The 23,809-nt window shown below is 39.3% G+C and overlaps 1 protein-coding gene across 35 annotated transcripts in view; it reads left to right on the forward strand.

The window, feature by feature from the left end:
* GPHN (gephyrin) overlaps positions 1 to 23,575 on the forward strand; it is a 233,308-nt gene extending 209,733 nt beyond the window's left edge. For 18 of the 35 annotated variants that reach the window (XM_083604375.1, XM_083604404.1, XM_083604371.1 and 15 more), the window contains 7 exons: positions 12,919 to 12,951; positions 16,495 to 16,582; positions 17,570 to 17,643; positions 18,419 to 18,483; positions 18,920 to 19,023; positions 19,338 to 19,434; positions 22,572 to 23,575. In XM_083604375.1, the coding sequence (XP_083460501.1) occupies positions 12,919 to 12,951; positions 16,495 to 16,582; positions 17,570 to 17,643; positions 18,419 to 18,483; positions 18,920 to 19,023; positions 19,338 to 19,434; positions 22,572 to 22,705 (595 nt within the window). In that variant the 3' untranslated portion in view covers positions 22,706 to 23,575. The remainder of the gene's footprint in view (positions 1 to 12,918; positions 12,952 to 16,494; positions 16,583 to 17,569; positions 17,644 to 18,418; positions 18,484 to 18,919; positions 19,024 to 19,337; positions 19,435 to 22,571) is intronic. The other 17 variants (XM_083604388.1, XM_083604383.1, XM_083604393.1 and 14 more) reach the window with 1 other exon arrangement.
* The last annotated feature ends 234 nt before the right edge of the window (positions 23,576 to 23,809 follow it).

Here is a 23,809-nt window from a genome sequence, read left to right on the forward strand (position 1 = left end):
AGTGAAGAATATGGTGCAGTGTGTTATGATGCAGTGCTGCTGTCATGGCAAGATCAAGCGTGAAATGTTTTTAAAATGTATTTGTTTGTCGTTCCATTTATATCCCACCTTCTCCTAGGATCTCAAGGTGGGATATGTAGTTCTCCTCCTCCCATTTATGCTCAAATTCTGTGAAATAGGTTAGTCCAAGAACAGTGACTAGCCCAAGGTCAGTAAGCTTCGTGGCTGAGAGAGAATTTGAAGCTTGGTCCCCCACACTATAACCCCTACGCTAAGCCTATTCTAGGTAGAAAACAGAAAATGTAAACAGAAGTTACAATCAAGACTAATCATTTATATACAGTCAAGGGGAAAAGAAAGTGCACCCTCTTTGAATTCTGTGTTTTTACATATCAGGACATAATAGCAATCATTTGTTCCTTAGGTCTTAAAATTAGGTAAATGCAACCTCAGATGAACAACAACACATGACATACTACACCGTGTCATGCTTTGTTGTTGTTGTTGTTTAGTCGTGTCCGACTCTTCGTGACCCCATGGACCAGAGCACGCCAGGCACTCCTGTCTTCCACAGTTTGGTCAAACTCATGCTGGTAGCTTCGAGAACACTGTCCAACCATCTCGTCCTCTGTCGTCCGCTTCTCCTTGTGCCCTCCATCTTCCCCAACATCAGGGTCTTTTCTAGGGAGTTTTCTCTTCTCATGAGGTGGCCAAAGTATTGGAGCCTCAGCTTCACGTTCTGTCCTTCCAGTGAGCACTCAGGGCTGATTTCCTTCAGAATGGATAGGTTTGATCTTCTTGCAATCCATGGGACTCTCAAGAGTCTCCTCCAGCACCATAATTCAAAAGCATCAATTCTTCAGCGGTCAGCCTTCTTTATGGTCCAGCTCTCACTTCCATACATCACTACTGGGAAAACCATGGCTTTAACTATACGGACCTTTGTTGGCAAGGTGATGTCTCTGCTTTTTAAGATGCTGTCTAGGGTGTCATGCTTCATTTAACAAAAATAAAGCCAAGATAAATCATGTGTGAAAAACTAAGTACAGTCGTACCTTTGTTGACAAACGCCTTGCGACTTGAACGTTTTGGCTCCTGAACGCTGCAAACCCAGAAGTGAGTATTCCAGTTTTGAACCCGAACATCCATTTCAGCTGTCCGCATTGTATCTGGGGCCAATCAGCCAATCAGAAGCCACGCCTTGGTTTGTGAAAGTTTTGGAAGTTGAATGGACTTCTGGAACAGATTCTGTTCGTCACCCAAGGTACGACTGTACACCCTTACTGCTTCCATGGGAATTAAGAGGCTAAGTAGCAGGCAGGGGTTGCTAATAAAATGTCCTTGCTTAATTGATCATCAGCAAGTGTGGCCATCTCTATAAAAGCTGACGTTTTAGCAGTTTGCTGGTCTGGCGCATTCAGATGTGTTTTAACACAGTGCCAAGGAAATAATAACACAATGCTCTTAGAGAAGCAAGTGCTGCTGCCCATGAAATTCGGAAGGGTTCTAAGGTCATCTCCAACCAATTTTAAGTCCATCATTCTACAGTGATAAAGATTATTCAAAAGTGGAAAACATTCAAGACAGTTGCCAATTTTCTCAGGAGTTCAATGTTCATAGAAATTGGAAAGGAAGGAAATAAAAAACATCTCAGGGTGAGTGGGCCAAAATTCCTCCACAATGATGTGGGAGACGGATAAAGTCCTACATAAAACAATTACTTCAAGTTATTGCTGCTATAGGTAGTTCAACAAGCTGTTGAATCATAAGGTGTACTTGGTTTTTCACATATGGCGTTTCCATTTTGGCTTTATTTCTGTTAAATCATGACACGGTGTAGTATGTCATGTGTTGTTGTTCATCTAAGGTTGCATTTACCTAATTTTAAGACCTGTTAAGGAACAAAATGATTGTTATTATGTCTTCATATGTAAAACCACAGAATTCAAAGAGGGTGCACTTTCTTTGTCCCATGACTGCATTTACTTCATTAATTTTTGTTGTTGCATTTTTAAAAATTACTTGTATTTCATTTGTTTTGAAGTAAGCTTTCATTACAGAAAAGTCAGACCTGCATTGCAGCATGTTTAGTTGAAAAAGTACATGCCATTTTCAACATTACTTCTCAGGGAGCATCTGAAAATCTAGATGGATTTCTGAATACTTATTATAGATTTGTGTCTCCTGAACATAATCTGTCATTATTGTATACCTTTGTTTATTGCTTGTTTACATTTGAAAGTGTGTTCTCATCTGAGCTCTTAAACGCAATAGTTTCCACAGCTTGAGTTTTTCTTGATTATTTGGTCTGCTTTCAGTCAATAATGACTAATGAAAGAACAATCTGTCTAGACATGTCACTGAATATAAAATATGGCATTCCAACATATTTCTTAATACTGAAATTCAGAGAAACCCTGTTTATTAGTTATGGCATGTGATGACTCATCAGATATTTTTTCATATGATAGTTAACTATACTTATTATTCAGTCTCCATAATGACCCACTTAGACATTAAGCTTTCAACTGAGGAAATATATTGGGGGGGAAACTATTGTTATTTGTTTGTTTGTTTGTTTGTTATATTCCAAGTGTTTCAAGAAAACTTCTGGTTTGGGGAATGACATCCTGGGACTATCCATAATATGGTTTTAAATCACTTTATTGGCTGACTTCCAGAAAGGTAGATAGGAATTAAACATGTGTCTCTTTTGGATACATGATGACCATTGTCATCAGTGAGATAAACAGAATGTTCTGACAAATCTATATTTGTATTTGTAATAGGATTATCATTGCCCAAGATTAAACAGTTTAAACAATTAGTATCAAATTAAAGGTGTCACCAATACAAGCACTACAAAATTATCTCTTATTTTTAGATATGCTGAGTAAGTGCTAAGTATTATACCCATAAGCCTTAAGTCTATAAGGCTACAATCCTAAAAAAGGCTTGGGAGTAAATAGCATTGAACATGGTGACATCTTTTGAAACTTCCTTAGGGGGGGCAGGCCTTAAGCAGCTCTTGGAATGTTAAGAGTTTATAACCAATAAAACATTACTATTATTATTATTATTATTATTATTATTATTATTATTATTATCCCAGCCTATCACTATAAATCTCTCTTAAATGTTTGGTGAATAAGTTGGCACACATATAGTTGAATACATTGATCATAGACAAGATTCTTTATAAATCACCCTTATTTTTTTAAAGAAGATCAGCAATTGTTTCTAAGGCTGTGATCTTAAGCACACTTCTTGAGTAAGCATCATTTGGGTTGGGCCACGAGTCCACAATTGTAGAATCCCTTATCTTCAAAATCAGATTATCCTATATCAACCACATCTTGGTATATTTATGCCATTAAAATCATTAACTCCATTTTGAATGTTGTTATTGAAAATAAAATCTATTAAAAATAAATCTCTGTATTAAGACAGTGGCCCAGTTTCCATGTCAATCATGCTTAATAGTTGTTATGAAATGTACAGTTTGCACACTAGCCTGAAATTCTCACGTGCAAGGAATCTTTTGACATTGAGACAAGCAGCTATTACATTAAACTAATCTGTTAGGTGCTGGTTATAAATCAAAAAAGGATAGTTTTAGCAGTAAAATACATAAAAATCTTGTATTCTACTTTAGTCTATTCTTTTTTATCATGAATATATGTCAGTCTCTAGACATTTGGAAATTCAGAATACAATATTCAATAAGATAGCTGCATCAAATACAAGCCGCCACTGTTTCCGGCTGTTTAGTGACTTCTGAGAGCATGACTAATGTACACAGGACACTAATTTTGTCTTTTTGCTAAACTTGACCTCTTTATATGGTGTAGTGTAATTACATCCAAAGCTTTAAATTATTTTGGAGGATGGTTAACATGAAGCACTTCATTTGTATCTGAAACAAGTGCTTGAAGCAAACAATTGAAAGTGCTTATTTCAGAATGTGAAAACAGAAAATAATTTCAACTTTTATTATTTATTTTGATTTTATCAATAAGAGTACTTCTGTATTGTTAATTGTCCGTGCCACTGAAAGTAAACAGTTCCATCAAGAGCCACAAGCTAGAGATTCAACTAGCAGGCAGTCAACTGCCTCCCTAGCTTTCTCCATTAGTATATGCCTTTCTCAAGCTCACTGAGCCTGTATATCTGAATCACTTAAAATATGGTTGAGAGTTGTTCCCCCCAACAAGCACATCTCTTTCCTTATTAATCACAAACACCATATGCAGGCAACCACAGGACCCTTGGCTGCAAATGCTTCCTTCCCCTCATCTCTTGCTGCAAAATATCACGGCCCGATATCAGTATAAGGGCAGCAATCTTGGCTGCATCGGGATCGCTAGGAAGTAGAGGCTTTAATGTCCTCACTGCCACAAGGAATCCCAGTGCAGTTTTGCATCTCCCAGACCTCTGTGTACCCCATGGCTCATCTGATAGGTTTTCTCACTCTCCTACTTTACCTCCTCTCCTGAACCATAATCTCACCAGTTGCTTTCTGTTCCACGAACACTGGCTGGAGAGAGTGGAGGAATGACTTGTAGGGATCAAGAAGGGCCATCTTGAAGCTTGAGAGGGGAAAGGAGTAAGGAAGTTGGTAAAAAGCTTTGGGCTTGCACAGTATTTCCTCCCCACAAGCTCTCGGGTTTCCTCACGTGGACTCTGGTTTGCAGTTGTCTGCTATGCCTCCCCCACCCTCCCCTAGATAAAGCAATGAAGGCAAGGAGGTCACATATAGAATTTTCTTTTTATTGAAACTCTAAGAAAATGTAGTATTAAACTGTTATTATTAATTCCAATAGCTGGAGCAGCCCTGAATGCTTCTCTGTCTATTTTAAGGGGAAGAGCCATGACTCAAAGCAGTGCTGTGGCTCAATGACAGAGTGTTTGCTTTACATGCGGAAGATCTCAGGTTTAATCCGCAGAAGCTCCAAGCAGGCCTGGGAGAGACCCCCCAGTCTGAAACACTGGAGAGCTGCTGTCACTCAGTGTGGACAAAGTTAAGCTTTTGCAAGCTGTGAAATTGCTGAAGTGGCAGAAGCTGTTCAGAGACAGAACTCCTAATAATTTTAAAAAGTGAAGCAGGAAAAGCTTCAACATTCAGAATGCCACTTACAAGAAGAGAAAAGAGAGAGGCAAAAGGCAGGGAAGAGGTGGGATAAAGAAGGAGAACTTCAGGGTCCTTGCTTACTGCGGGTATTCTTAAGCAGATGATGACAGCGCTAACAAAGTTTATTAACAGAAAAATGGAGGCTTTAGAGGAAAAAATAGATTAAAAATTGACAAGATTAAAAGGAGGAGTAAATGAAATGAGGAATGAAACTAAACAAGCAATGGTTGAAATGGGAAATGGGATCAGAAATGACATAGTGGATCTAAATGACAAAGGACTGAGAAATGAAACTATGGCAGGGCTGAGAGATGAAACTATGGCAAAGGTAGAAGGAACAACTATACAAGTGTATGGAGAAATGAAGCAACTAAATGATAAAGCTGAGATTTTGGAAAACAAAAATGTTATATGGATAAGGCTGGAAAAAAACGTAAATACGACAGGAAGTAGAAATTGGATACAGAACATAGTCCGGACCAATGGATATGGAATACAGTATCAATGTATGTTCACAGTGGAGAGACTCCTATGCCCTCAGAATGGGAAAGAGTTACCTTTATTTAATATGGAGGCATGGTTGCTGCAATTGTTGGAGGCCAAGGTGATACTGTTAATTAGAGAAAAACTATTGCTGACATTTATCAATATTAATTGGGAACCTGTTTTGGACATTTTGCATGAAAAGGAAGATGAACACGTGATATTTGGGTTTGAAGATTGGAAAAATACTAGATCATGGAAAATGGAATAGTTAGATGTTGTTGTGGAGTGAAAGTTTTGAATAATTCTTTTTATGTAACTGACAGAAGGAAAATCAGAAGCCCTTTTCTTTTCTTTTCTTTTCTTTTCTTTTTCTTTCTTTTCTCTTTTCTCTATTCTTCTTTCATTCTTTCTTCCCCCCATTTAACTTGTATCAAAAAAGTTTTAATTAAAAAAAATTATGCATAAAAAATAACTCCGTATAAGGCAGCTTCCTATGTTTCTGTGATAAGAGCATCACTTCCCATTCCTTGTAAGAGGGTGGGGGTGTTTTAGCACACAGCCCAAATAGATTACCCCTAAGGCAATAGAGCCCTCCAAGGAAAATGGTTGCCCACCATACTGAGTGTAGAATTCTAACTTTCATCTCCCATAATACTCGTTAAATCATTTTCTTTAATATTCCACTGCTACATAGCCTATAGATATAGATATATAGAGTCTGTTTAATTAATACCTTTATATATTGGCTTTATTCTAAAACACTCAAAGTAGTATGCCATTAAAAATAATAGCTTACACTGTAAGACGCATAACAAAAGAAAAAGGAAAGGAATAGGCAAATACACAAATGCAGGCACCAATTCTCAATTATTAAGTCCCCTTCCCATTTTTAGATGATGATTGGAAGTATTTTCTAAAAGTTATTCCCTGCTAAACTGGGGGCAGGGAATGACCTCTTCTGATGCAGCCTGGTAGATTGGCTGGGGATAGAGACAATGTTGGGAGCTGAGGAGTCAAATGTTGCCAATGGGTGAGACTTCAGTTACCTTTTTTCTCTGATTAAGCCATTTGATGATACAGTTATGTAAATGATCACACAAATGAAATGTTAGTTGTTTTAGCCCTTTGGTGAGTATGAAACAATGGTGAGCATGGGCAACCCATCCCATTTCGCCACCTGAAGAAAACAGGAGCTTGCTGCCTTCAGCTCCACTCCTGTGCCGAAGCTGGAGTTCTGCTGCTACCACCACTTCTCCTCATTTTTCTGGAGCTGGGGGTGAGGGCGGGAGCTCCAGCACTACCTGTGATGCCTTCTGCCCCCCCACACACACCACCCCATTGCCAGAGAGGTGAAGAAAGGCAGTCGCAGCAGCAAGAGCTCACTGCTTCTCCAGTGGCAGTGGCAGCCAGTAGGCACAGCAGTGGGGTATGCCATCTCAGGATCATGACACCTGATGCAATCGCCTTGGTGTGTCTAACGGTAACTCCAGCTCTGACAGTGAAATGCTTAATATTCATTACGTCTCCAAAAGACTTGAAGAAAAGGATGAAGATAGAAATGTGGGAGAGGTGATATTTGAACATCTGCCCTATTTGCTCTGAATTTTTCTCCTTGTGTAGAATTGCTTGGAGTCTTTGTTTCTGTTCCTTCATTTTAGACTAAACTGATAGTAGCAACTGAGTTCTGATAAGCAAGTTAATTTTTCTTGATTTAGACACTGACCTTGGTTTGGTATTGTAGACTCCTAACATGTTCTCTGTAGGCCTCATGTGCACTATTACCATAGTGTAAAATGGCTAATTAAGGGGATCTCTTGCTCCAGGTTTGAGGCAAAATCTTCAAAGTGAAATTGGTTGATGTATTAAATTGTAAGAATCATTGCATTTTCAAATATTAATATAACAAATATGGGAAAAGTGACTTGCAGTAATTGAGAGATTCAGCTGGGTAAAAAGATTAGTGGAGAAGAGAACACTGTACGAGTGATCCATGGAGTACATTATGATCTATAGAGAATTGAGTTGGAACAGGACTGTGATAATTCAGTCCCCAGTGCTGAATCCTGTCATGCCATATTGCTTAATTTTGACTTCATATTAACTGTATATTTCAGAGTGATGATATAATGAGAAGGCTAACAGAGATGGTTGCCAGTTTTAATGAACAAGTGACAGAAAAAAAATTCATAAGGGATCAATAAAGCATAGTCTAGCAAAGAGAGGTATTTAAATGAAGGTCAAGTAAAACTCTACTGGAAATTCAGTTAAAACAGTCTCCTAAAATGTTCATTGGATTATTGGATGAAGACTTTTGAGGTGTTTCATTTTAATTGGTACCTTTAAGATTGTAAACTTGTGCCTGGGCTACCTGACTGCTGGTAGAGAGTCAGGATTGAAATGACATCACTATATATGGAGAGAGAAAGAGAGAGAGAGATTTCTATATCACCCTTCACCAAAATGATCACAGGGCAGTTTGCAAAAAAATAAAAAATAAAGCAAAATACATAATGAACAAAAACATTAAAATCATTATCCTAAATTATATAAATAACATAGTTAGCAACAGCATAAAAATGACTTAGCCCATGTCTCTAAAAGTCTGACAAAAAAATATTGACTATCTCCCATGCTGGCATACTGGACTCAGGTGGGATTAGCTCAAGGCAGTTGCCTCACCAGAACTTTCATAGGTGGTATTCCCAGAAGCAGCTTCAGTTTTAAGTTCCTGGCCAGGGCAAGACTCACTTCCATAGAGAGATTGTTTCAGAGACATGGAGCCACCCCTAAGAAGGTATTTCCATGCCCCCTCCACTATATGTCTCATTTAATGAAGGGATCACCAGGAGACCCCCTCTTGCTGATCTTAACGTGCAGGCAGATTGCGATGGGAGAAGGCATTCACTCAGATATTTGGGTCACAGGTCATTCACAGCTTTAAATGTCAACATAAACAGCTTGTATTGGATACGGATACTGGATATTGGATATTGACAACCAATGTACTGTAGACATTTGAGGATAGAAGCTATATGCTAATGGTTCACTGCTTCCACCAACACCCTAGCTACTGTATTCTACTGTAGTTGCAACTTCCAGATTGTCTTCAAGGGCAATCCTACATAAAGTGCACTGCAGTAATCCATCCTAGAGGTTACTAGAGTATGGATAACTATAGCCACACTATACCTTTCCAGAGAAAGCCGTACTAGATTCTTTCAGACTGAAAGAACCTTGTGAACCTTTCTGAAAGTAGCACTCCTTTCCTATCTATGGATTTGCTCCACACAGAAAAACAGCATGTCATGGAGAAAGCTAGGTGAAAACCTTTTTGCCTCATATTTAATTTTCTACAGAAAGGAAATAATTTATTATAGAGGAGCATGCAATCATGTGAGCCCCCACCTATAGTCAAAAGTTATCCAGTCCAGAAACAGATTTTGCCATTTTAATGCAATTGGCCCTAATAAAATAATGTATGCAATCAAGATGTTCTGTACTGCTGATGAAGTTTTCCAAGCAGAGTTCTACCAAGTATTGAGCATTAATTTTTGGATTATTTTAATATCACTTATATAATCAGTTAGTAATCAATCTGTTCATTAAGTGATTTCCATCCCATTAGTTTTAAAGTGGTGAAAAACAAGAGTGTCACTTCCAGAAGGACTCGTAAGACTTTTCCAATCTGAAATAATCTAATATTTCTGTGATGATGTCATTGTATCAGTTTGTTTTATATGTGTGTGTGTGTGTGTGTGTGTATATATATATATATATATATATATATACACACACACACACACACACACACACACTGCTGGCTTTGTTATGCTGCAAATTTAGTTACAAAATTGATCTGCCATCTGCTGCATAGTAATTTTGTCTACAGATTAAGGGTAGAACAATGGAGCAATTAGATGTTTGCGATGTTTCTTGGATTGGCAAAGGTAACAGAGATCATAACAGATTCAGAAGCATTTTAGGCACAGGCATAGCACAGTGAGCTCAGTACAGTCATACCTCAGGTTACAGACACTTCAGGTTGTGCGTTTTCGGGTTGCGCACCGTGCCAAACCCAGAAGTACCAGAACAGGTTACTTCCGGGTTTTGGCACTCGCATATGCGCAGAAGCACTAAATTGCGCTTTGCACGTGCACAAAAGTGCCAAATTGCAACCCGCGCATGCACAGACACGGCGCTGCGGGTTCCGAACGATGCAGGTTGCGAACGTGCCTCCCGCATGGATCACGTTCGCAACCCGAGCGTCCGCTATACTTTGCTTCCTTATATCAATATGATGAAAGCAATGATTTCTAATTATCCAGAGAAAGCTTGGTTCTGTGCTTAATTGGCAACATGCATAGTTCCATAAAACACACATATTCCTTATAGAGCATATATTATTGTCAACAGTATCTTAAATAGAAAGATATAGAGCCTGATGTGTAAATCATTATCATTCTGCTCTTATCACAAGAATTGTATTCTGTTGAATAATCACTGATGTTGCTCTGTGGAAATTGACAGTTTAAGGTGGCATAGGTTAACATTCTGTAGAATGACAACAAACGTGTAGTAGGCTTATCTGCACCAAATTATTTGATTCCAAGATAGTCATCATAGCACTTTCTCCTCAAAATAGCTGCATGTGAATAATACAAAATGATCCTAGACATAGGGTTGAGTCAAAGAGGAACCTGTATTCGCCTTCCCCTCCACCTGTTTTGGAATTTAGAAGAAGAGAGCCTCTACCCTTCCACTGTTAGCTAACAGAGGAAGACAGAACTAGTTAGAAGGCTTCCACAAGTACTGTAGTAGTAGAAGAAGAAGAGTTTGGATTTGATTTCCCGCTTTATCGCTACCCTAAGGAGTCTCAAAGCGGCCAACAATCTCTTTTCCCTTCCTCCCCCACAACAAACACTCTGTGAGGCGAGTGAGGCTGAGAGACTTCAGAGAAGTGTGACTAGCCCAAGGTCACCCAGACGCAAACCCGGTTCACCAGATTACGAGTCCACCACTCTTAACCACTACGCCACACTGTAGCTCACCCCCTTGCTTTTTTCTGTACTCTCAGAAAGCAGCTGTGCCTTACCTGGCAGCAACTGCTATTCGATCTTTGGCAAATGCTGTTTCCAGAGTGAGGTACTGCTAGTGCCACCAAGGACAACAAAGGGTCAGTATGTGGCAGCTCCTCCATTTCTCCAGGAGGTCAGGGAAACACAAAGAGGTTTCAGTCTAGAAAACTGCTTCAGCCAGCTCCTGGCCTGGCCTGGCTAATTTTCCTTCTGGAGAAGGCAAAGTGGGGTACATGTTTCCTTATAAAGGAAGTAATGTGTGAATATCTCTTAAGTTCTTCAGATAGGAAACATTTGAGCATAGATATGTTCTTTTATGAACTGCACTGGCAGGAATCATCTGTCAAGTCCTCTATGGGAACTTTTTAAAGACAATCCGAAAAACATCTTCCTCAAGTTAGCAGGTAATAAAATGTGTGATACTGTACAAGATTTCTTCACATGTTGTATTTTCAAGGGAATTTCTCCAGAGTAACAGTTGTCTTATTTCTCCAGAGTAACAGTTGTCTTATCTCCCAATGTGGAAGGCATGAGCAACCCTTGCCCATGAGGGAGGGAGATAAAGTTTAAATTGAGGGTTGCAATCTTAAAAGCACCATTAATTGCACTGAGGAAAATTTCAGTGATATGTTTGATTACTCTGGATTTTCCTTGGATGTTTGTAGTAGTTTTCACTCTACTGACAGGCAAAAACCTTTTAATTTAAAGAGACTTAGCCTGTTAGGCTTAAGTTGTTGTCTTTTCATGTGTATTTCTAATTTAATTATGGTTGGTATCCAACATTAGTCATACTCCGAGTAAAGTGTTGAAATGAATGGACAGGACTAACTTAGGCCCATTAATTTCATTAATTTTACTTTGCATAAAACTTAATTGGATGCATCCCTGTTTTTAACTAGTTGCTGTTATCTAACTTCATTGTCATTTTGTTTACTCGTTTGTGGATTAGTGTGGGGGGGTTTAATTATGGATTTTACAATTAGCTCTCTTTGGCATTTTTAATCGAAAGATTGATTATAAAGATTATGAATAAGTATAACGATCCACAGGAATATTTTGTTTACCTATTGATACAAACCTATCTTGTTATTTCTCCATGTTCCTGTTGGTGTTCCCAATACAGAGGTGTGGCATATGAGATGACTCGCAATTCTTAGTATTCCATATTGGCAGTGACAGTGCAAAAGGAAAGTTAGTGGGAGCTGTGTGAAAGAGTGTATTTTCTAGCAAGAACTTCATGAAGGACAGAAAATCACTGGATGAGGCACCATAGGCTAAAAACTCGTTGGGAAAATACATTACATTGGAGCAAAGTTTAAAACCTTAAATCTGCAGTTGGCTATGCTGTGTTGTGTTCTGGTCTGTAACCATCTTTTTTACAACAAGCCTGATAAGCACAGTCAGATTAAAATTTATAAAATACTTTAAAGGTGTGCATTGCATTCCTGTCTTGTTTGTTTTTACAGTCATGTGAGACAGGTATATCCTGATCATAGCATGGCAATTGTAAATGCTATGCTGACTTATCAGATGCTCTTGTCCATTTTCCATCAATCCAAATCCAGCTTTTTGGTTGTGGTATGACAGATGAAGCAAGAGACAAAATTAATACCTGCTGGGTGCATATGAGCTTGCTAATTTGTCCTGTCTGCTAATGTGAGTAAAACATAACTGTTGTTTGCTTTGTATTAGCTATATTATAAACCAAAGACTACCAAAAGTTGCATTAGCATTTGGTGTAAAATATATTATATAGACACATGTGGCAGATACATTTTAACGTGAAATTGCCAGAATATTTGGGAAAGAGTAGAAAAGTACATATTAGAAATTAACTCTCACAAAGATTATCTGAACCCTATATTAAGTGGGTTATAATATAAGCATCAAATCCTTTTTTTAAAATTAACTTTGTTTCTTCACATATGATAGCATATTTTTTTATCAGATCATTATTCTTTACAAAAGGTTTTCACCAGTTAGCAACGTGTAGATTTCGAGGTGCTTCCAATTATTTTGACTCTCTATAAAACCAGTTACTAGCAGGTATGTAGTCAGAAACTTTGTGGCGAGGGGAGCTAAGGATACAGCAAGAGAATTGATGCAGAACAGCCAGAACCTAGGTACACATTGCCATATATGTTTACAAGTATCTAATTGTATTAAATATTTAAAAAAACAGTTTCAAATCTTTCAAAGTTTAAAAATATACCTTGTGCTTTTCAGTACCTTTGAACTCATTGGCCAGAACTCTGGAAGGTAGGAGCAGCTAGAATAGTTCCTGCATGCTTTTCCTTATATCTCTGCAAGTAAAGGGGCTAGACTAAAAACAAAAAAACCCACAACCTTGAATATATATGTAAAGGGGTCTGGAATTTCCCTAGTGAGGTCAGCTTCCCACATACTCCCTTACAGCTAGGTGCCTGGTTCCTGGGTTCCAGCACACACCATTATGACCAAGTAAGGAAACCTAGAATTGAGCCTATATAGATAAGGGTGTAGGGTCATGTAATTCATCATGGTTCTCACTGAGTTATTTGGACAAGAAAATGGTCAGTAATTTGGGAGAGAGCTAAAGAGGAAGGAATCTGCCCCTGGGGTTGTGGGTGTCAACATACAGGTTTAGTCCCCAAGTCACTGATATCCCTGCATATACTGTTTTTCTTTCATCCATGGCTGCCATTCATTCCAGTGGGGAAAAACTAAATCACTGCAATTTGTGACAACTTTGCAGTGAGAACACAGCTTGTCCACCATCACTGATACAGGGATGACCCAGCAGGGAGGCTTTGGGTGGGAGAAAAATACATCTCTAGGTACAGAACATACAGATTTCTTCCCCATGGTCCTTCTGTGTATTGGCCTTCTTTTAAGACAAATCCTGCCTGTTCCAATGAAGTGTGGCTTGCTACTTTACATATAAACAGGGAGTTTTCATTGAGCTTTCCGTAGTGATATGCATGTTTATTTTTTGTATGATACAGATTACAAGAATGACGTATTTCATTACATTTTCTAAACTAAACTCAGTGTACCTGAAGTTACCGATTCATTCATGCTAGTAGTGGCCAATGGGGGAGCGGAGGCAGAGCACCACTGCTCTCCCAGCTTCCTAGCACAGTGTGTTGCTGGTGCTTACCAGAATGGCAAGGCATGGGGAACTCAGTACAGCGCAGCATGGTGGAGCCAATCTGCTGCTTTTGCCATTATGCACCCAGACTACGCAGAGCTTCCTGCACCTTGCACTCCCCTTCTAGTAAGCGCCAGTAACATGCTGTGTTTGGAAGCCAGGAGAGCAGCAGCATCCCCCATCCACTGCTGCACACAGGTTTAATTAAAAATTTAAAATCTCTTGCAATTTTCTCTGAACGTGACTTCTCTAAAGACCTTTCTACTTAATATTAGATCTCCCAATGGACATTATATTCTATCTTTAACTTCCCTCATGACATTAGTAGATTTTATTCACTTTGATATATCCAACTATATTATTTGCATTGTTGTGAGAAGGGCAATTGCATCTATAGAAGATGCTTAGAAATTCTCATACTGTTATTCCTCAGGACATATTCTCCAAAGAGACGTCTCATTCTGTTGGGTGACCCTTCTTTTCTGGAAGACTTTAGTTATAACTTCAATTTCTTCCTCATTTGTTACCACCACTCCAGATCCCTGTGTCATACTTTGAGCACAAGTAACTTGTATCCAGGTGAGAACTCACACTCACACACCTCTGGTGTGGTGAACTTCATAGATGCCCAACTATGCTCTAATCATACGTGACAAGGACCTCCTGAACAGTTAACCCTATCCAGCTGCAGCTGGGGGCTGCACTGGAGTAGGAATGAGAGCTCACAAACAGCAGCACAGTTTGAATCTGGGACAGATTTTGTTAATCACTGTTAGTTTCCAACAGCATTAACTGAGCTGAGACCATTTATAGTTTTGACATTCATCATGAGCGGTAGAGAATAAAATTTAAAAAATTGGAAAATATGGGGTTTTCATTACCTCTCTGAAAGGTATAAAGTAAATTATGATTCTTCCTCATTTGTTACCACCACTCCAGATCCCTGTGTCATACTTTGAGCACAAGTAACTTGTATCCAGGTGAGAAGGAGAGATACTGGAGATGCACAAAGACCTCCCTTTCCACATAATGGTCTTATACATTGCCAAGGAAGAAAACAGGGCTCCTATGTGCATAAGTGTAGCCAGGGGGTGCAGTTGCCCCCCCCCCATCAAGTAAATAAAAATACTTAACTAACTGACCAATTACACTGCATAATGTCTGCCCACCCCCCAATAAATCCTGACTATGCCCATGCCTATCTGGAAGCTGTGCTCACAGTGGGAGTGGATCATTCCCATATTCTTAACATATGGTTATAGGTTTGAACTTTGGAAGTAAATCTTTGCAGGTCTGTTCCTACACAAGAAGGAAGCCGCTGTGGGAAAGTGATGGCAGATAATTCTTTCAATGATGAAGTATGAAATGATATGCACTCTAGATCTTATCTAACAGTTGAGATGTTTGGAGAAACTGTTTCAATTGTCACAACAGTAACTATCATTCATGTTTACATATATACATGTTCATTATGTAGTCTTAACTGTTCATTCATAAGTTACTCTTTATACATTTTCATTGTTTTTTGGTGTTTCTATGATGGTGTTGGTTAGATAATCCTTTCAAAACATATAACTAACGTTCATAGTTTCCTTTTATCTGGAATATTACATAACAGACGATGATACAAATGTGTTCAAAGTTCATAACGTATAAGTTTACAGAGACCAAGACAGTTTCAAGATACCATTTATCAGTGCTAGCTCTAAGATATGGGGCCATCTTGGCCATATGCCTTCTGGGGGTGGGGGGGAGCTCCCTGAACAGGGCTGCAGGCACCTCACTACATCAGTTTGCTTGCATTCTGTCTCTGGGCCCAAACCACATTGCCACCCAGAAGCAGAGAGCTAGGTGACAGGAGAATGCTGCCCTATCTCCTCTAATTGCCGCACACATCCTAGGAGAACAGATGATCAGGTAGTAACAAGGTTGAAGGAACCAATTTAGGAAGTCTGCAGATCAGACACACTCACACACCTCTGGTGTGGTGAACTTCATAGATGCCCAACTATGCTCTAATCATACGTGACAAGGACCTCCTGAACAGTTAACCCTATCCAGCTGCAGCTGGGGGCTGCACTGGAGTAGGAATGAGAGCTCACAAACAGCAGCACAGTTTGAATCTGGGACAGATTTTGTTAATCACTGTTAGTTTCCAACAGCATTAACTGAGCTGAGACCATTTATAGTTTTGACATTCATCATGAGCGGTAGAGAATAAAATTTAAAAAATTGGAAAATATGGGGTTTTCATTACCTCTCTGAAAGGTATAAAGTAAATTATGATTCTTTCCCTCCTTCCTTTTCTGGCTGCTGCTTAATGTTATCCTGTAGTAGCCCATCCATCTGAATTGTTGTAATGCACTATGTGACTGACTACATTAATATTGCTATATTCAGAATTAGTCTGGACTAGCTTAACTGCATACCAAGATTGCTTGTGCATTCAGTTAACATTTCCGGTACACAAACAAAATACTGTGCCTACTATTACTGTTTCTTGATAGTTTTACTCTTGGAGAATATGTTCTGCCTGCTTAAAAAGATGTATTTACATTTGGTTGTGTTTTTTGGTTGTTGTTTTTGCAGAGATGTATGTATCCCCCCCCCCTTTTAAAGTACTTGGAAACAAATTAATGGTCATTAACCTGCTTGCTTTTGTTCTCCTTCAGTCCAGATGATTTACTTAATGCCTTGAATGAGGGTATCAGTCGTGCTGATGTAATCATCACATCAGGAGGTGTGTCCATGGGTGAAAAGGTATGTGCAAAAACTATGTTGAAGCCGGGAAGTTAAGCCAGAGATGAAGCAATAGGAAGAAAAACATATTCAGAAATGACAAGTGTTAATGATAACAGAGGAAATCTGAGCATGGTCTGGATCTCCTATTGTTGGGGGGAGGCCACTTGAAAGGTTTCCAAATTAAGAAAGAAAAACCCTTAATTTTTTCCCCGTACTCTACTGTACCGAACAGGGTTTCCAGGGTTTAGATATTCTGTGTCACTGAGAACCAAAGATATATTGTCTTCTTCTTGTTTAACAGGACAAAGAGCAACAGGGTTATGTGACCCATCGCTAAGCTATTATCACTTCCTACCCCAAACTATTAGATACTGGTAGAATGTTTTTGTGGTCTAAATAGAATTGAAGAAGTGGTGAAATGAGCTTGTGAAGCTGTGCCACATTTTCAATAATTGTTTGGAAAAACCTTTAAATATGGGATGACTCTGGAATGCCTCAGTTTTAATAATGCGGCATAAGTAACCCACGTAATTTGAGGATCCCTTTGCATCTCAGTACACCAGGCAAAGGATCATTCTGGTCAGAACTAGCCCACACATGAAAAGAATTGACATATTAGTTGTTCTTCCTCTGTTCTGTGGGTGGCAATTAATGTCCATTCTTAATTGGTCTAGTGATTTATCTAGTTAATTTTGATAGTAAACTCTGACATACGGATTAATTTTGAAACCCCCCAAGTGTCAACATCCAACTTCTTAGAATGACAAGTGGGGTTCAGTAATAAAAGATCTATGATTGCCATTTTATTATATGTGTTTTGATGTATTTGTAATTTTTTTGTTGGCTACCTTGAGTGCCGTTTGATAGAAAGGCAGGATTCAAATTTACTTAATAAATAAAACTTCTAGGACTGGACAAGGTGTCATCCTACATATCTTAATTAATACTTTTGAATAATTAGGTGTTGTAAATACCTTGAAAACTTTGTTTTTATTTTTAAAACAGGACTATCTTAAACAGGTGCTGGACATTGATCTTCACGCTCAGATTCACTTTGGCAGGGTTTTTATGAAACCAGGGTGAGTAATATTTCCCAGTTAGATATGGTCTTGGATATACTACCAGATAGGCAAAATAGTCTGATCTGGTAGAAGTTTCCTATAATGCCAGCAGACACAGGTTTGGGGCTTTAGGAACATTTTACAACTATGTAGTGGCAGAGGAGAGATCTAAAGGAGAGGAAGAGAAAAGGTCTGTAGGATGAAACCTCCCTCGGCCTGAAAAGTGAGATGAGTGCCGCACCCCATAGTTGCTTTTGACTGGACTTAACCATCCAGGGGTCCTTTACCTTTATCTACCTTCCTCCTGAAACATTCCTTAAGTCTTTTAACCTCACTGCACAGATACAACTCTAATCCCCTGTCACTTACAGATGTATTGCCAATCAATCACTGTATAAAAGACCAAAGCAGGATGCATCTTCAGTTTCTCCCCATTACACATGATCACATTGAGAGTTTCTCTGCCCCTGGCTGCTGTTTGAAGGGACAGGGAAAGTCATATCAACTTTACTACACATATTTTGTATCACTAAACATTACAGGCGAGATAGGTGAAGGAGACACAGGGCTGCTTCTTTCAACATCTCATGTTATATCTAGTTCTTTTAACTGATGATAACATTCATTTTGCTATTTATAAACTTGCTTTTAACATTGATTTCTATTGACAATTTTAAGGTATAATTTTATTTTTATAGTTTCGTTATAAACTGTTTAGAGGGTCTGTTTACAATTAAGTTTTATACAAATTTTGTTAAATAAATAGTTTTAGCAGCTGACTTTTTTTCCCTAGGTTGCCAACAACCTTTGCAACTTTGGATATTGATGGTGTAAGAAAAATAATATTTGCACTCCCAGGTAAGGTTCGTTGAATTATAATTGTCCTTCATGGATAACACAAACAAAATCCAAAACAAAATGCAAAAGCTTTTATGTTTGGACCTCTAGTTCCTAAATGAATAATCTTCGTAATCTCGCATTTGTGCACTATATACTGTTACATCTTTAATATGCAACAATGCCTATGGCTCTAGTGAAGGGAACCTGCAGCTTTCCAGATGTTTTTGGACTATAACATCTGTCACCCCTAGGCATAGGCAATGGTCAGCAGTGATGGGAATTGTCCAACAACATGTGGAAGGCTCTGGTTCACTATCCCTGCTGCAGGTAAAATATATCATCTGCTCCTAGCACAGCTGTACAGCAAAGTAACATTTGGGGAGGGGGTCATTCCCTAAATAATTCTACATTGCTGATCTATCAACTGTTGTGGGTTTTTTTCTTTTTCCTCCAGGGAATCCTGTGTCAGCAGTTGTCACCTGCAATCTTTTTGTTGTCCCAGCACTGAGGAAGATGCAGGGAATCCTGGATCCTCGTCCCACTATCATAAAAGCCAGGGTGAGTTTTTAAATATACAACGAGCTTCTGAGGCACTCTGTGTAGACACTGGTGTGCACCCTTCCTGATTCCTGCCGTTTTTGCACCTGGTGTCAATCACATACGGGGAAATTCAGGCTGCACCATTAAAGTGGATTTGGTGCTCTTGCGCTACAAACACAGCAACTGAGATAATAATTGCTTGCCATTATGTCATATAACTTCCCAACAAACAAATCAAAATGACTGTTCAGTAAACAGCCAACATTGTATTAACCACCCTGCAAACTTTGTACATGACATAGTATTTTCTTTCTGTGCATGCTTTTCCACAGTTATCATGTGATGTGAAATTGGACCCTCGTCCAGAATATCATCGGTGCATACTGACTTGGCATCACCAAGAACCACTGCCTTGGGCACAAAGTACAGGTTAGCTGTTTACTATCGTTTTCTATTTCTTGTGCTCCTTGACTGGGTTTACGGGTTGCAGAATATGGAGAAATGAAAGGAACCGTGAATGGCTTGTGCTTTCTCTGCTTGTGATGGCCCAACCTACCTTCCCACAAGCTAAGATGATGATGATGATTTCTATATTGCCCTTCATCCAAGGATTACAAGATTCTTTACAATATAAAATCTCAAAAATGCAGTAACAAACAAAAACAAAACAGCGCCCCCCCCCCCCAGTTTCAAAGGCCATAGAACGCATCTTGGAAGTTGCACAGCTTCTGAGGTGCATTTTTATTTTTTTTTCATTGACTCTGCTCCCAGCCCATTGATTCTTGGTTTTCGAACGTTTTGGAAGTCAAACGGTCTCCCGGAACAGATTACGTTCAAAAACTGAGGTTTCACTATACTTTAGTTTTCACAAATAATGGGCAGCATTCAACTAATGAATCTCAATAGCAGAAGCCCTGTGAAAGCACTTTCACTTGTGCAGCATCGCTTCCACCCTCTCCTCCTCCTGCACTCCCCAAGGTTTGATATGGAGGGATAGCAGAACCCACAGAACAGCATGCAGGGTAGGAGAGAGGGGATTGTTCTGTCAGGCAAGCCAAAATGCTTACGCTAACAGAACAATCAGAATAGAAGACTGAATCCCTCCCAATGTTTTGTTGTTTAACACTATAGAAGCAAAATCTTCAAATACTACTACTTCCTGTTCTTTGAACATGGATACTACCGCCAGCAGGGACGCAGGTGGCACTGTGGGTTAAACCACAGAGCCTAGGACTTGCCGATCAGAAGGTCAGCGGTTTGAATTCCTGCGACGGGGTGAGCTCCCATTGCTCGGTCCCTGTTCCTGCAAACCGAGCAGTTCGAAAGCACGTCAAAGTGCAAGTAGATAAATAGGTACCGCTCCGGCGGGAAGGTAAACGGCGTTTCCGTGCACTGCTCTGGTTCGCCAGAAGCAGCTTAGTCATGCTGGTCACATGACCCGGAAGCTGTACGTCGGCTCTCTCGGCCAATAAAGCGAGATGAGCGCCGCAACCCCAGAGTCGGTCACGATTGCACCTAACGGTCAGGGGTCCATTTACCTTTACCTTTATTACCGCCAGCATGACTACTATTCCAGAAGAAGGAGTTTGGGCTATATGAAGAAAAAAATATTCTATCAGATAATAAGGCCACAAACTATGCAAATCAGGATAGGAGCCCATATTACTACCCCTAAAATATACAGATACAGATATAAATACATAAATAAATAAATACAGACAGATATAGATAAATATATACAGTGGTACCTCCAGTTGCGGACAGGATCCGTTCCTGAGCTCCGGTCAGATCCCGAGGTTTCTGCAACCAGAGGGACCGCTTCTGCACATGCATGTGTGGCGGTAGAGCGCTTCTGCGCATGCACGCATAGCAAAATCCAGGTTTGCCACGTACGTATCCCGAAGAATACGTAACCAGAGGTGAACGTAAGTAGAGGTACCACTGTGTGTGTGTGTGTGTGTACTTATAGAGATGCATATACAGTGGTACCTCAGGTTAAGAACTTAATTCGTTCTGGAGGTTCGTTCTTAACCTGAAACTGTTCTTAACCTGAAGTACAACTTTAGCTAATGGGGCTTCCCGCTGCTGTGCCGCTGCTGCTGCTGCTGCTGCTGTGCGATTTCTGTTCTCATCCTGAAGCAAAGTTCTTAACCCAAGGTACTATTTCTGGGTTAGCGGAGTCTGTAACCTGAAGCATCTGTAACCCGAGGTACCACTGTATATAGATACAAATGCACACATACATGCACACACTACCTTTCCTCAAGAATGTGCTCAAGACAGCAACAATAGACATTAGACTCGCCTTCCCCAACCTGGTGCCCTCAAGATGTTGGCTGGGACAGATGGGAATAGTAATCCAAAACATGTGGTTGACGAAGGCTGCGTTGGTCTCATGGCCACTGCGTCCATCCTGAGAACCAAGAAGCTTTACCCATTTTCACTGGCATACTGTGCTCACTTAAGTCTTGAACAAGAGGTGCCAGACATCACCTGAGAGGTGGTGGAACTGAGTTTTGGGGAGTTGTGGCTGAAAAAAAGCCCTAGTCTTGAGTTGAGTTTGGCTGGGAGTGATCCATTTATACTCATTGTACATTGTAGGGGAGTACAGATATTTTCCCTTCAGGCTTTTTTTCTTTTGCTGGGAAAACAAGTTTTACTAGTGTTCAGACTGCAACGTATCATTTCTAGCAATATTTTAATTCCCTTCATTGTCAGCACCTCAAGACTTTTTCTTCTTAGTAGTGTGTGAGGTATTACATAACTACTGGACATTACCTGTGATGTCACTTCCAATGAGAGAGCCTCCATTTTACCTCTACCCAATGTCTGGGATAATGAGACGCTAAAAGCTTTTAAAACCTTGCACAGCTAAGGAGAAAAAGCTGACATATGTTAGACAAGTTGCCCACTTCAAACTCAAGCTTCCTTTCTAATAAAACTCAATATCTAAGTTTGATATTGGAAATGGAAAAAATATATCTAGATTCTGAAGTGTATTCTTTGAGGCTTATTTAGTTCTAGAAGATTTTAAACCATTGCTAAAAATTGCACAGGAACCTGATATGTGAACTGCTTTGTCCACACCAGTGTTCAGATTCTGGAATATTAGCATATTTATAATGTGCCTAAAACTGCTAGATATGAAAGAACAAAAAATAACACTATCATCTCTGAGTGGTATATGTTAAATGTTAAGGCTAATGTTATATATGATATAAATTTGGGGGTAGGGCTGTAGTAGTTCAGTTTTGACACATCCTAGTGCAGATTGTAATTCAGTATGGGGTTATTTGGAAGATGAACTAGGAAAGTGGTGCATGTGATAATTAAAATGTGCAAGCTTAAAATAAGAAAGATGTGGTAAAAAGGCATTTCTGCATGAGAATTCTAAGGGGGAAAGAGAGATCTATTTCCTGGATATTGCCCACATTTTACTTCAAACAACAGATCTTCACTATTTGTGACCATTGTCGCTTTAAAATTATTTTTTGGGAACTGGCTTCAGACGCTGCACTATTCTGTGGCATTTACCCTGCTAACAAGACTTATTTGCTTCTCTGTAGGGAACCAGATGAGCAGTCGTCTGATGAGTATGCGCAGTGCCAATGGACTGTTGATGCTACCTCCAAAGACAGAGCAGTATGTGGAACTTCATAAGGGCGAGGTGGTTGATGTCATGGTCATTGGAAGACTATGATGTCACCAGCAAGAGAGAAGTTTTGATGCATGTCCACATATCATTGACTGTATCCTGTAATATGCAACGGCACAGCTAGTTTTTCTGATTTGGATAAAAGTTGATCAGTATAGTCAACACCTTGAACTATATTTCAAATGAATTTAAATAAATACCTTTTAAAAAAAACTTTAAAAACAAATCTTAAAGAAATCTATTCTGATTATATCAAAGCAACTTTTTCCTTTCTTGCAATTGCTTTGTGTGTTCAATGCTAGTTCTGATAGCGGTAGCTTTTAGTAGACAGCGGTAGGTGCCTGCAGAACTTGTGTTTTTTCTCATCTTTAAGATACAACTACTTATGCTCTTAAAACAAGGCTGTCTGCTTATTTATACTAGCGTAGACAACACTTGGATTTCCCTTATTAGTATGCTTCATAACCGCTTCACAGAAAGCTTCTGCTTGTTCTTTATCTTGTATCTCGTGTTGATGTGCACAGTGCCAAAAGCAGAGTGGCTGCATTGGGAACCCGACCAAGCCCCGAGGTTTTCACCCCTTGCTGCGCGTTCAGGGATATCTGTCATCCCAGCAGCCACCCAGCTCAGTACTATTGGGCAGTAACTGGATACCTTTTGTTTAAACAAACAACAAAAAATTGCTTCCTTAAGTGCTGACAGCCTTTTTAACCAATACATTTAAAAATGTACAGAATTAAAATCTTAAAAAATCAAAGACTGATCTTGTACAGATATTAGTGTTACCAGCATTCGTGTGGAAATTAAATGAGAAAAGAAATAAAACTAATGTTAAACAACTCTGTACCATAACATTTTCTGTAATGATACTGAAACTTAAATGAATAAAAAAAAATCCTGGATCATTATTTAAAAGGTGACTGTGTTAGCCTTGTTGTTTAATAAGAGAAAATAACTCTCCTTTCTTTTTGGGAGGTGGGGATTTTATGGTTAAAGAACACATTTGAGCAAAGAGGATGCCAATGGGGAGATTTTGCAGAGAGCTCTCTAAAAACATATGAAGTGCTATCTTCTTGTTTGTGCAATCTTAGACTGGGGTCCCTGGACAAAATTTCAGTGAATATGTTGCACTGATGTATACAAATAGAC

The sequence above is a fragment of the Podarcis filfolensis genome (genome assembly GCF_964270895.1).
Source record: "Podarcis filfolensis genome assembly, chromosome: 1".
Lineage (NCBI taxonomy): Eukaryota > Metazoa > Chordata > Lepidosauria > Squamata > Lacertidae > Podarcis > Podarcis filfolensis.